Here is a 14219-nt window from a genome sequence, read left to right as displayed (position 1 = left end):
AAGCTCTGAAAAATATCAGACTAGCATAAAGGTATGATACACTGTCACTTCTCTGTCCAGTGTAAGGAGGCGATTATCTTCACATGAAAGCATGTCAGTCGTCAAACAGAAGGAATCCTTCGGTAACGCCTCAGTGCGAGTTCGATTGCAAGCACGTATTTCTTAAGATTGTGTAACAATGAATTATGGTTGACTTTATTCCGTAAGGTTGCCACCGGCACCAATATATAGTGACAACATATAAATTAGAAATGTCACAGACTTGGGCGCCAATCAATGTGCACAATTCGCATTAAACTGGCTTGTTTAAGGAAGTCTTCAAGTTTCTAAAGGCAGTAGTGAGTGAGTATGGTTTTACACCGCTGTTAGCAATATTCCAGCAATATCACGCCGGGAGACACCAGTAATGAGCTTCACACATTGTATCCATGTGGCGAATCGATCCCGGGCCTTCGGTGTGACGAGCGAACGCTTTAGCCACTTGGCTAACCCACCGCCCCTTTAAAGGCAGTAGTGTGTGTTAAGCAAGATGAGATACACCACTGCTTATGAGTAGCGAGTTGATTGGGATGTTAGCCTACTGTAGGAAGATAATAATTATAATATTTCTGATACGAGACTAAAATCTTAAATCGTGCTAAAATGGACATTCCAAGCAAATGTATTCAGATTCATTGTACATATCATGCCACAAGGATAACGTCTCTCTTTACTAAGACGCATTGTTTTGTCTATGTGTGCAGCCAGTTGTGGGTAGAAACTCATGTGGACTCATCAAGTTCATATTAAGAACTGCCTCATATTTCATCATAGCGATAGCAGTGCTTTCGAGTGTCACATCGCCATGAAATATCCATTTCTTGTTATATGGCAAGTTAGAATCATTTCTTGTCAACACCTGCAAAAGAATGTAAGACAAGATTTAAACAACAACCAGGATTTGATTTAGATTTTCATCGGACGCAGAAATACCTTCACTTAAGAAAAAAATAATACCACTTACATGTTCTCTTCACTTCTCTTCTGGATTCATTACTTAAATCCTTCTCAAACATTTCCTTGAAGAGTACTCTGTAACTGTAAACACCAACACATGCACAGTAATCAAGTATTCTCTGTCAACTTAGTTAAGTCAAATATGCTGTATCAAGGCAATGTTAAAGAACTTCTATGGACGTAATGTGCAATATAACGAATCATTTTTATCATCAACACAAATATGGCATGCATGCTTTCGTGCGTGTGAGCGTGCGTGCAGGTGTGTGTATGTATGCTTGTATGTATGCTTGTATGTATATATATATATATATATATATATGTGCGTGCGTGCGTGCGTGCGTGCGTGCGTGCGCGCGCGCGCGGTCCAAGTAAGTGTCAGTCAGACGAGTCGAACCTCACAATACTTGTCTGACAAATTTGATTTATCAGATCCACCAAACATCTACTGGTTAACCCCACTCTATAGAGGTGACGTCAATGTAAAACAGGGTAACTGAAAATTGGTATCATATTATTTTACCTTTTGCCAGCTCTCTGTACAAGGCATGACCCAGTTGACCGTTTACGATATTGGTCTTCAAGCTTTTTGTTATTTTGAGCTGTATATTGTTGCCATTGGTTTCTTTCGTCCTTCCAGTGCCACACCCACGTACCCTTTTCTTGTACCTTGACTGTAAGATTATTGTAGATTTAGATTTAGAAAACTACTACATTAGTGACTGGTCTAGCCATGTGTTATCATCGCATTACAGGTCGCCTTACTTCAACTTAATAACATTGTTATATGGGTGTGTTAAAGAGGAGTGATCTTCATTAATATATATTCAACCATATTAGTGAAATTATGGATATATTGTTATCAGTCAAACCATGTGTACCTTCCTCCGGCATTGTGACGTTGGTAGAGAGCTTCCCCTGATCTGATCTGGTGAGTTCGGTCAGAATGTCACCCGGGTCTCTGGAAAATATCCGTTTGAAACTCTCATTTAATTCCGAGATAATTCAGTTTTTGTTTCAGAGTAATACATGCTTCTTTGTTTATAAATGTCAAGTTCTGATTTCGGGTGCTCTTTGATCAGAATCTGTATATTTTAAATGGTAGAACAAGTAGCTAGAAACACAATACCTTACAGTGAGGTCCAGCTTTCCGTCGGCACCATATCTGTATGAGCCTATGTAACAGTTCTGTTTCCAGCGAACCTGGTAGGACAGATAAGAGGTGATAATGGTGTCTCCCTGTGGACGTTTTGTCAAAAAGGAACCCGTTTTGAAGGTGATTAAGCCCATAGTCAACTGAATAACGGTTATTTCTTTCAAATGTTCTGTCCAATTTTGTTGTAATGTCCATCGTCGACAGGTTTAGATTTATTATTATCAATGATATAATATATTCTCGTCACGATATCCCTGCAATTTTTCCGATGTGACTATAAATGGGCAGGGATTATATCGAAAAAGTAAATTGTCCCCGAAAATTCATGAAAAAAATTATTATGCTTCATACTGTTGAAAAAAGAGACATTGTCGGCAATAACAAATATATTGTTGCAAGGTGTTAATTTTCATTAAATGTTTTGCATCTGTTCTTGAAAAAATATCTAGTCTCCGGACAAATAACAGCCCCCACCCCTGAATATCAAATAGCTGGACCCTTACCTTCACCATTCCCTGATCATTCTTTCTGATGACGACACCAACACATCCAGGTCCTCCATCCTGGTATTCGTAGTCATCCTTCCAATCAGGACCTGCACAAAGGCAGATATTTTCGTATTTCACAGCATGTGTCAGTTAGAATTTCAAACAATGTTGACATTTTATTGAATTAATTAATTAATTGAATAAATGGATAAAAAGCTAAAGCATCAGTGTCAATAATAATAAAAGGCATTCTTTAAGGACCTTAAAATATGCTTTTCATACCTCTCGTCACTTCACAACCCACTTCAATAAGCATGTCAGACGCAATAAGCCTCGGTTGATCAGGGGCTGGCCACACATCATATTCACCGTCCAAACCATACCGATACTGGTTGAAGGTCCCGTTGTCCCACTGGACATACAGCAAATCTAGGCAGAAATATCACTGAACAATATCTGTGTTAGGGTATGAAACCATGTATTTACCTTGGCTGTTTATGACAAGTGTTCACTTGATTTATCGGTCACAAAATAATATACTCTTTATATATGCCATGTTAAATGACAGTACCATACGACACACTAAGTCGCAATATCCCTGTACTTTGAAAATATGGAAAAGAAAGCTGACAAGCCTTTTAAGACAATAAAAATGATCATTACGTTTTCCCCCTCCATGTTTATCATAATGGTTGATGATTGTGCCCGGGCCTTCCGTGTCTTGGTTCCCCCAGTGCCAGTCCGGTCCCCTGGTCACCCTAGTTCCCAGGGGAGGAAGGCCATCCACTTCAACTATGTAGTCAAACCCATCAGGGCCCTGTTCTTCGTTTCCGTATCCTTCTTTACCTTCGAGCTTTGCCATGACATTTTTAATAACTTCTGTCTACAACGTGATCAGAATACAAACGTTTTATAGAAATATATTTTCTTGACATAAGTTATTTGAAACAATGTTAAGGAACCCGTCCGGCACTGTCCTACTGTTACTAGTTTAGCCATGACATTTTCCCAAAATTCAGCATCGCTAAAACAGTTGTTACTGAGATGGAATATTATAAAATGATTTCAGAATGCTATTTAGTTCGGGAGAGAACTATGTGACTAAATGTGAGCGTCTCAAATACCTTGTACTCCTCTTCCATGTCCCCCACCAGCGCGCCCATGATGGTGTCGATATCGTGACGAATATCTCCAGTCTCAGGACCAATCTGTCTTTGGAGACATACAAATATTTTGCCCACAGCCTCCTGGAGGATAATACAAAATTTTACAGATTTCAGTTATGTTGGATACGTGTATAGTAATATAAGTGTGTGTAACTGAACAGTTTGCATTAATGCACGCATACAAGTACCATAACCATTTCAGTATGTACCTATATAGCTACAGTTCATCGATCATTGTTTTTGAGTTAACGTTTTGCTTAACCCCAAGTGTACCAGTAAAACCTGGAATGTATATTTTGAAACGTTGTAACTGAAGGAAAAGAAAACTCTGCTTCCTTTACCTGTATTCGCTGATACTGACTCAATTTCTGTACAACTGAGAGGCCCCCTGCCATGTACTGCCCATGGCCTATTTCTGCCAGTGACCTCAGAAAGGACTGAAATGGCATCATCACACGCATACACAATAATATCCGGACATTTGTGAACATCAATATTAATACAATTAATATCAGGCTGATATATGAGGAAATTAACCAAACGGACTAATAACATGCGAAAAACGATCTCTTTTTTATGAAGTCTGAAGATAAAAATTTTACGATGAGTCAATTGTAGAACTTTCAAAACAACTTAACGTCACATTACTGTTCACTAACATGGAAAGGACATCAACTCGTACCTCATTAGCATTTCCAACGGGAACCCACACCAAAGGCCTGGGAAATGTTGTTTGATTCTTCTTGGCTGTAAACTCTTGCATCAACTGAATAATGCGCAACTTGACCTAAACATGATGTATATCATTAATATAATCGCATGCGTCATATCGTGTATGTATGTATGTATGTATGTATGTATGTATGTATGTATGTATGTATGTATGTATGTATGTATGTATGTATGTATGTATGTATGTATGTATGTGTGTGTGTGTATGTAAAATTATTTGTATTTGCTTTGTAATGCCAATCAAGCAAAACAATTGCGAAGGGCTGATGGAGCAATATGTATTTCCTTACGTTGTCATCGACATGGTCCACATCACCTACAGAGTCCTCAGATTCATCGGAGGCCTTCCCGTCTGTGATAATGATGAGCCGCGGCTGAACTCGGTGGACGCCAGAGATACTCAGCGCCCCCCCTGACAATTGGAGACTCAACTGACATATTGGTCTGTTACTTGTACAAAAACCTCTAATCAGGTGACAGAATTGCTACATCTATACACTAATCGGGTGATAATATTACTTCTACATCTACACACTAATCAGGTGGTAATACTACCATTTCTGTACACTAATCAGTTGTTATTACTACCACATATAAACACTAATCAGGTGATAATATTACTACATATATACACTAATCAGGTGATAATATTACATCTAAACACTCATCAGGTCATAATATTACTACCCTATCTATACACTAATCAGGTGTTAATATTACTACATCTAGACACTAATCAGGTGATAATATTACTACATCTATACACTAATCAGGTGATAATATTACTACATCTATACACTAATCAGGTGATAATATTACTACATCTATACACTAATCAGGTGATAATATTACTACATCTATACACTAATCAGGTGATAATATTACTACATCTGTACACTATTCAGATGATAATATCATATATATACACTAATCAGGTGATTACAGGTGATGCTACATACCAGTATATTTTCGAATCGGGCGATTGTGTCACTACATATATACACTAATCAGGTGATTGTGACACTACATCTTTACACTAATCAGGTGGATGTTTTAGTACATCTTTGTGAGTAAGTGAGTAAATGAGTTGGGTTTAACGCCGCTTTTAACAGTATTCCAGTTATATCGCGGAGTGTCAGCTTAATGTTAGAGGGAAGCCCGAAGTGATGCAGGTCTCAGACGTTTACCACTTCGGTGAAACCCACGAGCATGGGTATGGTGCTGACCCACGAGTACGGGTATGGATTCGAACCCACAATCATAGGTTTCCGGCGTGGACAAAGGGACGCAACTCTGCACATCTGCGAATTGCGGTGCCTTAGACGACTGGGCCACCAGTGCCCCCGGTACATCTATGTATTTATCTGGGGATTGAGACAATCAAGTGACAATTTCACTACATCTATACACTAATACTGTGATAATATCACTATATATATATACATTAATCAGGTGACTGGGGCACTTCATCTATACATTAATCAGGTGTACACAAATTATTTAAGTATTTTGTAACATACCTCGTCCATTTATAGCGCAGAGGCACACCAGAAGTGCTTCAAATAATGGTGACCGACCGCCAAGTTTAAGTTTATCTAAACGAGAAATATGGTCTCAATTAAAGGCATCTCAACTTTTTCGGTTTGTCACAGTTTTAACAGAAATTTAAAAGCCAATCAGTTATTATTCAATGTTTTATTATTTCAATGTGTATCGTGTGTATCTTACCAATTCTTTCCCTGACACTGGTATAGTCATTGCTCAAATGGTGTTCGATTTTTGACTGTCCTCCAAATGTCACGACAGCAAGGTTCTCTTCGATTTCATGCTTCGCTGCAATGTCATCCAGGGCTGAAACATTACGAGGTATTGTTTTATAACTTGAACCTTTATTCGCACGTCTGTAAGGTGTTATCAAAATCATATTAAACTAACAATGAACAGAGTCTGCATACCGTCAATAAATCCAAAAGCTATGTCCTTCATTTCTTTGAGGCCTTTCTGTCCCATACTGCTTGAAGTGTCGAGACAGAGTATCGTGTCGAGGGCTCGAGTCTTTGGAGGCATCGGGCTCTCTGTGGAAAATGAATTTACAATGTATGAATTAGGCATTTGAATCTACCTTATACGATATAAAACGTATAATTTACTTAATTTTACATCAGGAAAACAATTTGTATTTTTTTCTTAGTTGTTAATTTGGTAAAAAAAACTTCACTTGATTTTATCGTGACAATACACAACCAGTTCGTACAGGTGAAAATCATTCAAAGAACACTGTGAAGTATTCATGCACATGGCCGTACCGTCTATCATTGCCATCTCAACTGTTTTTACCAATCGTCGCACTTCCGGCGATGAGCCCTTTACTCCATGCACCTTCAAGAAGTGCTGTGCTAGTTCTGAAATCAACAAAATAGAATTGCATTTACCTTCAGTGTATCTGCTCGTGACCCACAGCGCTCTTACAACGAACTTTTCATCCATAATACACGTGTGGTGAAACTGACAACACGCCAGAGGAAGATGCATGGAATTGTCCTACCTGTATGATGTCCTGTCATCTGAGGTGGACGGGGTTGTGGTTGTGGCTTGCTCTTTCTGTAATACGAGTGTATATCGCATATCAATGTGGGAAACCCTAAGGACACAAGGTTAGCTTTTGCATTATTCTTCACTGCCAACATACTTCACAGATATGTATTCAATGTATTGGAGGGATTAACCTACCCAGGCGAACTTATTTTATTGTCGTGAGTCGGCATCAGGTTCCCATCTTGCATGTAAGCAGTGAGCTTTGGGTCAACCATGTAACCACCAGCCGCGCCTTGGCTTGTCTCCGGCATCTCTTTCCTGGTGTAAAATCAACCGTTGTTAAGCATAGGTCTTAAGACAAATGTATCTGGGGAAAGAATGTAGTTCTGTATATCACCATATATTATATCATTGCTATACTTGTTCGTATATTGATGCTACACATATCATTTGTATATTTACGCATATATTCAACAATTCCGTTATTATAAAGTACTCAAGATCTCATTTGAAGTCACTTACCGGTTTGAATCAAAGTCAGGTGAAGCATTCTCTGGTTTCCCCGAATTCGCCAGGGGTACTGGTCTGTTGAAAGCAATATCAAAAAAGCGGTCATCAGGATTCCATGAATCCTCATGATGTGGCACCTCAGATAATTTCACATTCGATAAAGGATGTTTATTTACATTCCCCGACAAATTGGCGTCCAGTTTCAAACGACTATTACTTGACGGATTTTCCAGTTTCTGTTGCTTTTGTTGTCCCTCTTGTTGCCGACCCAGGTTTTGTTGTTCAGTATCCTTATGTTGGCCCGACTGTTCCAGGGTATCACTTTTGGGTTCCACTTGACTGTGACGTACCTCAGTTGGGCCCACAACGTTCTCTTGAGTTCCAGCCATAACGACTTTGTGCTCCTTTCTTCCGCCTCTGTCCGATTGACCTCCCTTTGTAGTAGATGCCTTATTAGAATCCCCGTCAGTGGCTAGATCAGGCGACGCAGACGGACGTGTTGATTCAGTGGCACTTTCCTCAGACTGTTTCGCGCTTACTTTCTGCTGAACAAGGGACATCAGTGATTTCAACGTGGTGTTCATCTCCTCATTTTGGGCTCGTTGTTCCTCAAAACTCGCTTCAATGACATTCCGTTGAGCCTTCAGGTTTTCCTCAATATCTTCAAACTTTCTTTCTGTCTCATCAACTGTAATGTGTATAGATTACATATTTCTCTAACATTTTCATTCATCAGTTCCTCATGTGAATAAATGCATTTTTAATAATATTGTAGTGGCACCATTCAATGGAGACATTGGCATAGTAAACTTAGCGACTGTAGGAATGGCACAATATTTCTAGACATGTACAATACTAACATTAATATATAATAAATATATATATAATATTTAAATTCCAAGGTATCAAATTATAATAAAAATCTAATAAAATAATTCAAGGTTTACCATCGTCGCCCAATGTACTGTCCACTGTACTCGAATTTCCAGCTTCATTCGCACACCTGAAACATGAGAAATGTTAATGTATGGAGTTACTAATGAGTTGATACTGAACGTCTTATGTGATCAAAGTGGAAGCGATAGACAATTTGTGTTTGTTTGTTTGTTATTGAACGCGGCACTCAGCAATATTCCAGCTATATGACGGCGATCTGTAAATAATGAGTCTAGACCAGACAATCCAGTGATTGATATCATGAGCATCGATCCACGCAATTGGGATCGATGACATGCATCAACCAAGTCAGCTAGCCTGACCACCCAATCCCGTTACACAGTCGCCTTTTACGACAGTGATATATAAGCATGCACAATACTTCCAGTGTGTAACATGGATCAATATGCCGAGACTAAGGACAAGAGCTACATGCAATGTAACATACCCAGTCTCATCAGCGTTGTCAGCAGTATCTTCAACAACCTGGGCACCACCAGAATGAGGCTCTTTTGGGGCCTCTACAGGTACTGGAATATCTACTGGCTCGGTATTGGGTTCATCATAAGTTGTCTCCCTTGAACCACTGAGGTCCAGACTTAATTCCAGTGAAATATCTTTGTTTACACAAGCAGACAAAACAATTTGGACATCTCGTTCCAAGTCCTCTATCACGCGCCCAATTTCATCCAAGCTTACATCACTCTCATGGGCTAGTCCAAACCCAAACGGGTTATCCTGTATGCGAGTGACTCGTGCACTGTAGTCTGAGTGAATTGTTTCTGTAAGGCTCCGAAGTTGTCTATAATTATTCCTAATCAAGCCATGGATAACGTCGGCATACATGCATTCCGAACCTGCATGAAGGTGGACTTGACAGAAGGAGAGTGGCGTGTTCGACAAAGCATCCCAAGATAATGTAACAACTGGAAGAGCATCTGTAATGACAAACACCACATATCAATCTCCTCTATCTACCATGTAGCTAAACCATGAACATTTAGTATGTTAGTGAGTTGAGTTTAACGCTGCTTTTAACAGTCATATCACGGTGTGTCAGCTTAATGTGGGAGGAAAGCCTGAAGTGATGCCGGTCTCAGACGTTTACCTCTTCGGTGAAACCCACGAGCACGGGTATGGTGCTGACAAACCTAGAAACATAATCGGGGCGAACCGGGATTCGAACCCACAATCATATGTTTCTGGTGTGCCCAAGGGACGCAACTATTCTTAAAAGGATGTATGTATCTTTTACTCCACAACTCGAACCGTCTTGTACATGTCTGCTTCAACGACAGATTCATTCTATCATGGGCATGAGGCTGGAAATTCTGGACCAAAGGTAAAATCATCAAAGATACAGGTTATTTATAAAAAAAATAAATACGCAGACTGCTTACACCAACTGTAAATTGGATTGGCATCCTTGATTAACATTCTGTAAGCCGAATACATGTCAGTAATAATTTTAAACAACTATCACATGTACACAGTCTTCCATTAAACAGCATTAAATAACAAAAACGGCAAAGGGACTGTGCATAATCTCACATTGATGTGGATAATGCAACCGTCATTTTGTTCTTTAGGGCTCATGTGTAGCTGTTGCATATGGAATAAAATTTAACCATAGAAAAATATTTAATATCTAAACAATAACAAACTGAATCAAAACATAATAACATACAAAGCCGACATCATATCGAACATCTAACCTGTATTCTTGTTTCCAGCTGACAACATCTTCAAAGCAGCCTGGTCGGTGTTGATGTCCACCACTTCACAGTTTTCTGTAATCATTTTAACGTCAGTACCCATTGTCTCTCGGAAAACAAGGCGTCCCATTTTCTGATTTCCTGTGAGCGGGTTGTCGTCCTGAACACGCTGTTGTTCCCCTGGCTCTGGTTGTATGTCAATTATAAACTCTTCATCAGAAGAATCCATTGTGGATGTTCCTTGGGGTACCTTGTATGCGTGGATGGTTAACTCTCAGTCGTACAGCTGTTCTAATGTAAAGCGGTTGTTGATCGTAAATTTCAGTATATGTATATATATCAACCAGCAGTATAGTGAACTGCGAGCTTCACATGAGATTGTTAGATAGGAGAGAGGGTCAAATGTAAAAACACTGTCATACTTCTAGTGGTACATACTCACAAACCTACGGGGATATTAAGTAGCCAAGATTTTCAATATGTCGTCCGTTCATTCAGGAAAATGTATTCAGCTACACGGAACGTGGTCTATTTTAACAGTCTTGTCATACCGAAAGTACGATCCCGGGAAATTACATGGAAATACCCAACTAAAAATAACCTTACTATGTGTAGCCTTTACTGGCACGTATTGTATTGGCTTGCATCCTGGTCGAGGTGACCTAATATCATTGTCATCCGATAGTGTGGCTTGTAGATTTAATGCTCACAGAAGCAATTATAGGCTTATTATTAATATCTCTCTCGCTTTCTCTATCTCTCATGCGCGCTCTCTCACTCTCTCACTGTGTGTGTTTGATGGATGAATTCTACATATATAGCGGCAGTAATCTAGGTTAATTTCGAGGAATTTTCTCAGCAATTTTTTACGCCCAGTGGAATCGGCATTGCAGATACTCGAGACTGATTATTCCCTGGCCTTGACGTTTTATATTCACCCAATGAGACGTGTCTTAAAAACGTTGACATATAATTATATATTGAAAATATATTTTCTTATCTACAAAAATAGCACACTATCACCAATTTTACATTTAATTATAGTTTATCAGTTTTTCTACCCGAATTTTCAACTTAATTTTATATGACTGAAAACAAGTCGCGATAAGTCACGGATGACCCATTAGCTTAATGCGCAGCAATTGCGTTCCTTATAAGCGCCAGAATCATATGATCGCGTGTTCGAATCCCATATTCGCCCTGAATACGTTTCTTGGATGGTAACCACCATAGTATTACCGATATGCCTGTGGGTTTCACCAAAAGGGTAAACGGCACAGACCTGGGTTACTTCCAGCTTTCCTTCCACATAAGGCTGACATGCGAGGCTGGACCCCAGGGCGATTCCTATTTGCATAAAATTATTATTCTCTTCATAAGACACAAATGTATACAATGTATCTGTTTATTATAGGGTGGGGATTATATCTCACCACCGGAGAATGCTTCCAACAATATATAGTTGATATATTTCTGTTACACAGCAAAAAAAATGCAGTATCCGGATACCTCCGGACACTTACTCAAAACGCGTCAGGGTGTCCGGTGGCAGATACCTTGCCAGATACCAGATCCGTGGTATCCGGCATGGACACCTCACCGGAAATTTTGCCACCTGGAATCCGGGTATCCGGCACCGGATACCTCAATCTGGGTGTCCAAGGATCCGGCACCAGATACCTCATTCTGAGTTTCAAAAAAAAATGTCACAATTTGGGGGGTGCAATTTGTTCATTTAAGTGTGAAACACCTAAAAATATATTGGATTCTAACCAAGAAAATTGAACATTGCTGAAGGTATCCGGGTGCAATTTTTCGAGATGTCTTATTAGTAGGTAAATAATGTTAGCCTGGGCATATCAGATAGCTGTAGTAATATTCTGTGTCATTTTAGTTGTAAATCCCCTTAAAGTTGAGATCTATGGGCATGTACTTTAGGAGAAGACAATTTTTCAATTTCATCTATAATTCTTTTTAGATGTTAAGCTGTTTAATGAACATGGATGATGATATCTTTAAATTTCATGTTCAGCCTTCCAGATTGTTCTGAGTGAGAGTATAAACTCATCGACTGTGTGCTCACTTGGGCCTTTGGTCCTGGCGAGATGATAATAAGATTATTTGTAACGTACAAGTACTTGTTATATCTAGACATACCAGATTCATTTAAGTTTGAAACACAATATGTCTCACTCTGAGGGTGACATGTACCAGATTTCATCACACTACAGAGAGCTCTTCCTCAATTACTGTGAACATTTTTACTGAAAGACATTGAAAGTTAATTTGACCTTCAATATCAGTTGCGACTATTTCAAAAACAATTGTAAAGTGCTTCATATCATTTATATCACTTATGAAGGCCCTAGGCAAAATTATGTGCAACAATGAAAATATGGCTTATACTACTCATTGAAATTAGGTGACTGTGATTTGTTGCCACTGCTCATACATGAGTATTCAAATAATATAACATATAATACTACATGCATAATACTTCACAAATATCTTCAGAAATAGGCATTTTAGTGATAATGGAAAAACTTTATGAATGACCTTCAATATTGCCCTGATCTTACACTTAACCCTTCATGAGTTATCACTTTTGACCTTGACAGTGAATTTGACCTTCAATATCAGTGACAAATATTTCAAAACATTTCAAAGAGCTGTCCAGCACAGAAACCAAATATGATGTCATTTGGTGGAATTAAATGTAATTTGGACAAACATATGACAATGATATACAACTATATGTATAAGAGTTATTTAGACTTCTGCAGGAAAAGGCACTTTAGAGAAAAAGTAAGTGTATGACCTTTTGCCAACTTCTATCCCTGCCCTAAGGAAGAGTTTGGCCATTAACAAACTTTTTGTCTGGCTATGACATTGACCTTTGACATAACAGATCAATGTGTTATTCCAAAGATGTCCAAACAATGCATACGATAACTGTGGCTATCAAACTGAGGCAAAATCTTGGAAAATTCCCATTTACACAGCTGGCTAATGAAACAAACAACAAACAAATGATCAATTTCTTTTATTTATATGCCCATATCACACATTGAACAGTGTTCACATGATGGTTCCTGATGCAGTTTGCAATTTCCTCCTATTCTTCAATACTCATAACATTAACAGAGCGGGATAACTGTTCGCTTGAAAGCACCAGCAGACCAAGCTCACCAGTTCAGATGTTACTTGCCCTCAAACCTCCTTTTCCTTCTGTATTGCCATGGAAAAACAGGAACCAGGATGAGGGGAGGCCACATGGGCTCTATCGCTGTTGCATTGTGTTAGTAGAATTGTGAACATTCTATTTGGTGTTTGGGTCCACATTTATAGACAAGTAGTCCCAAACATCATTCCTTTCAAGTGATTACCACATGGCCAAAGACAACAATTTCTTCAACGACCTTGAAGGGTCCCACACTGACTTGGCATTGGTTGGTCTTCTCACATTAGCCAGACCAGCCTTTGTGAGTGTGTCCCAGTGTCACTTGGCATACAACTTCTCGGTAGGCCCCCATTGAAATAACTGGACTCTCCTCATAGCTGTCTGCCAATCACTTCTGAAATCTGGAGGGGTCCTTCCAGACTGTCAACCTGGAGTACTCATCCGGGAGGTATCTGGTGCCGGATCCTTGGACACCCAGATTGAGGTATCCGGTGCCGGATAGCTGGATTCCAGGTGGCATACTTTCCGGTGAGGTGTTCATGCCGGATACCACGGATCTGGTATCTGCCAAGGTATCTGCCACCGGATACCCGGACGTGTTTTGGGTAAGTGTCCGGAGGTATCGGGATACCGGAAACTGCATTTTTTTTGCTGTGTTAGTTCCAGAGAAGAAGTCGTTTAAAGCAATAACGCCAAGTTACCCCTATTTCGCCCCGCCCCTCAGCCCCTTGGTTGTGTCAGCCCCACCATTTGCACCAGTTTGAATCCTCACCACCGGAGAGTGCTTCCAACCAAATATGGTTG

At 39.5% G+C, this 14219-nt stretch overlaps 1 protein-coding gene across 2 annotated transcripts; it reads right to left on the bottom strand.

Annotated features, from left to right (window-relative positions):
• Positions 1-693: 693 nt before the first annotated feature.
• LOC139464895 (uncharacterized) lies at positions 694-10720 on the bottom strand. 2 transcript variants are annotated; one of them, XM_071246477.1, is made up of 22 exons: positions 10235-10720; positions 8968-9457; positions 8531-8586; positions 7596-8271; positions 7269-7391; positions 7084-7139; positions 6845-6940; positions 6494-6613; positions 6267-6389; positions 6059-6133; positions 4829-4950; positions 4489-4593; positions 4148-4243; positions 3765-3887; positions 3304-3523; positions 2923-3069; positions 2656-2747; positions 2126-2199; positions 1878-1957; positions 1520-1670; positions 1004-1077; positions 694-898 (listed from the first exon to the last, which is right to left on the bottom strand). In XM_071246477.1, the coding sequence occupies exons 1-22, from the start codon at positions 10461-10463 to the stop codon at positions 882-884; spliced, it is 3345 nt and encodes a 1114-aa protein (XP_071102578.1). In that variant the 5' UTR covers positions 10464-10720; the 3' UTR covers positions 694-881. The 2 variants fall into 2 exon arrangements, 1 of the variants encoding a protein (XP_071102578.1); XR_011653133.1 differs by lacking the exons at positions 694-898; positions 1004-1077 and having other exon boundaries at positions 1661-1670; positions 2131-2199.
• Between the last annotated feature and the right edge of the window lie 3499 nt (positions 10721-14219).

The sequence above is a fragment of the Haliotis cracherodii genome, unplaced genomic scaffold (genome assembly GCF_022045235.1).
Source record: "Haliotis cracherodii isolate W230 unplaced genomic scaffold, xgHalCrac1.p SCAF_1, whole genome shotgun sequence".
NCBI classification, from domain to species: Eukaryota; Metazoa; Mollusca; class Gastropoda; order Lepetellida; family Haliotidae; genus Haliotis; species Haliotis cracherodii.
Note: the sequence above shows the minus strand (reverse complement) of the source record. Positions and strands in the feature narration are given on the sequence as shown.

Bases quoted from the DNA above. Each gene is read 5' to 3' on its own strand.
- LOC139464895 (XM_071246477.1), bottom strand. From the start codon at position 10,463: ATGGATTCTTCTGATGAAGAGTTTATAATTGACATACAACCAGAGCCA. The intron at 3,888-4,147 runs GTAAAGGAAGCA...ATTATCCTCCAG, and splicing joins GTCAGTATCAGCGAATACAG to GAGGCTGTGGGCAAAATATT. The intron at 1,958-2,125 runs GTATTGTGTTTC...GATATTTTCCAG, and splicing joins AAGCTGGACCTCACTGTAAG to AGACCCGGGTGACATTCTGA.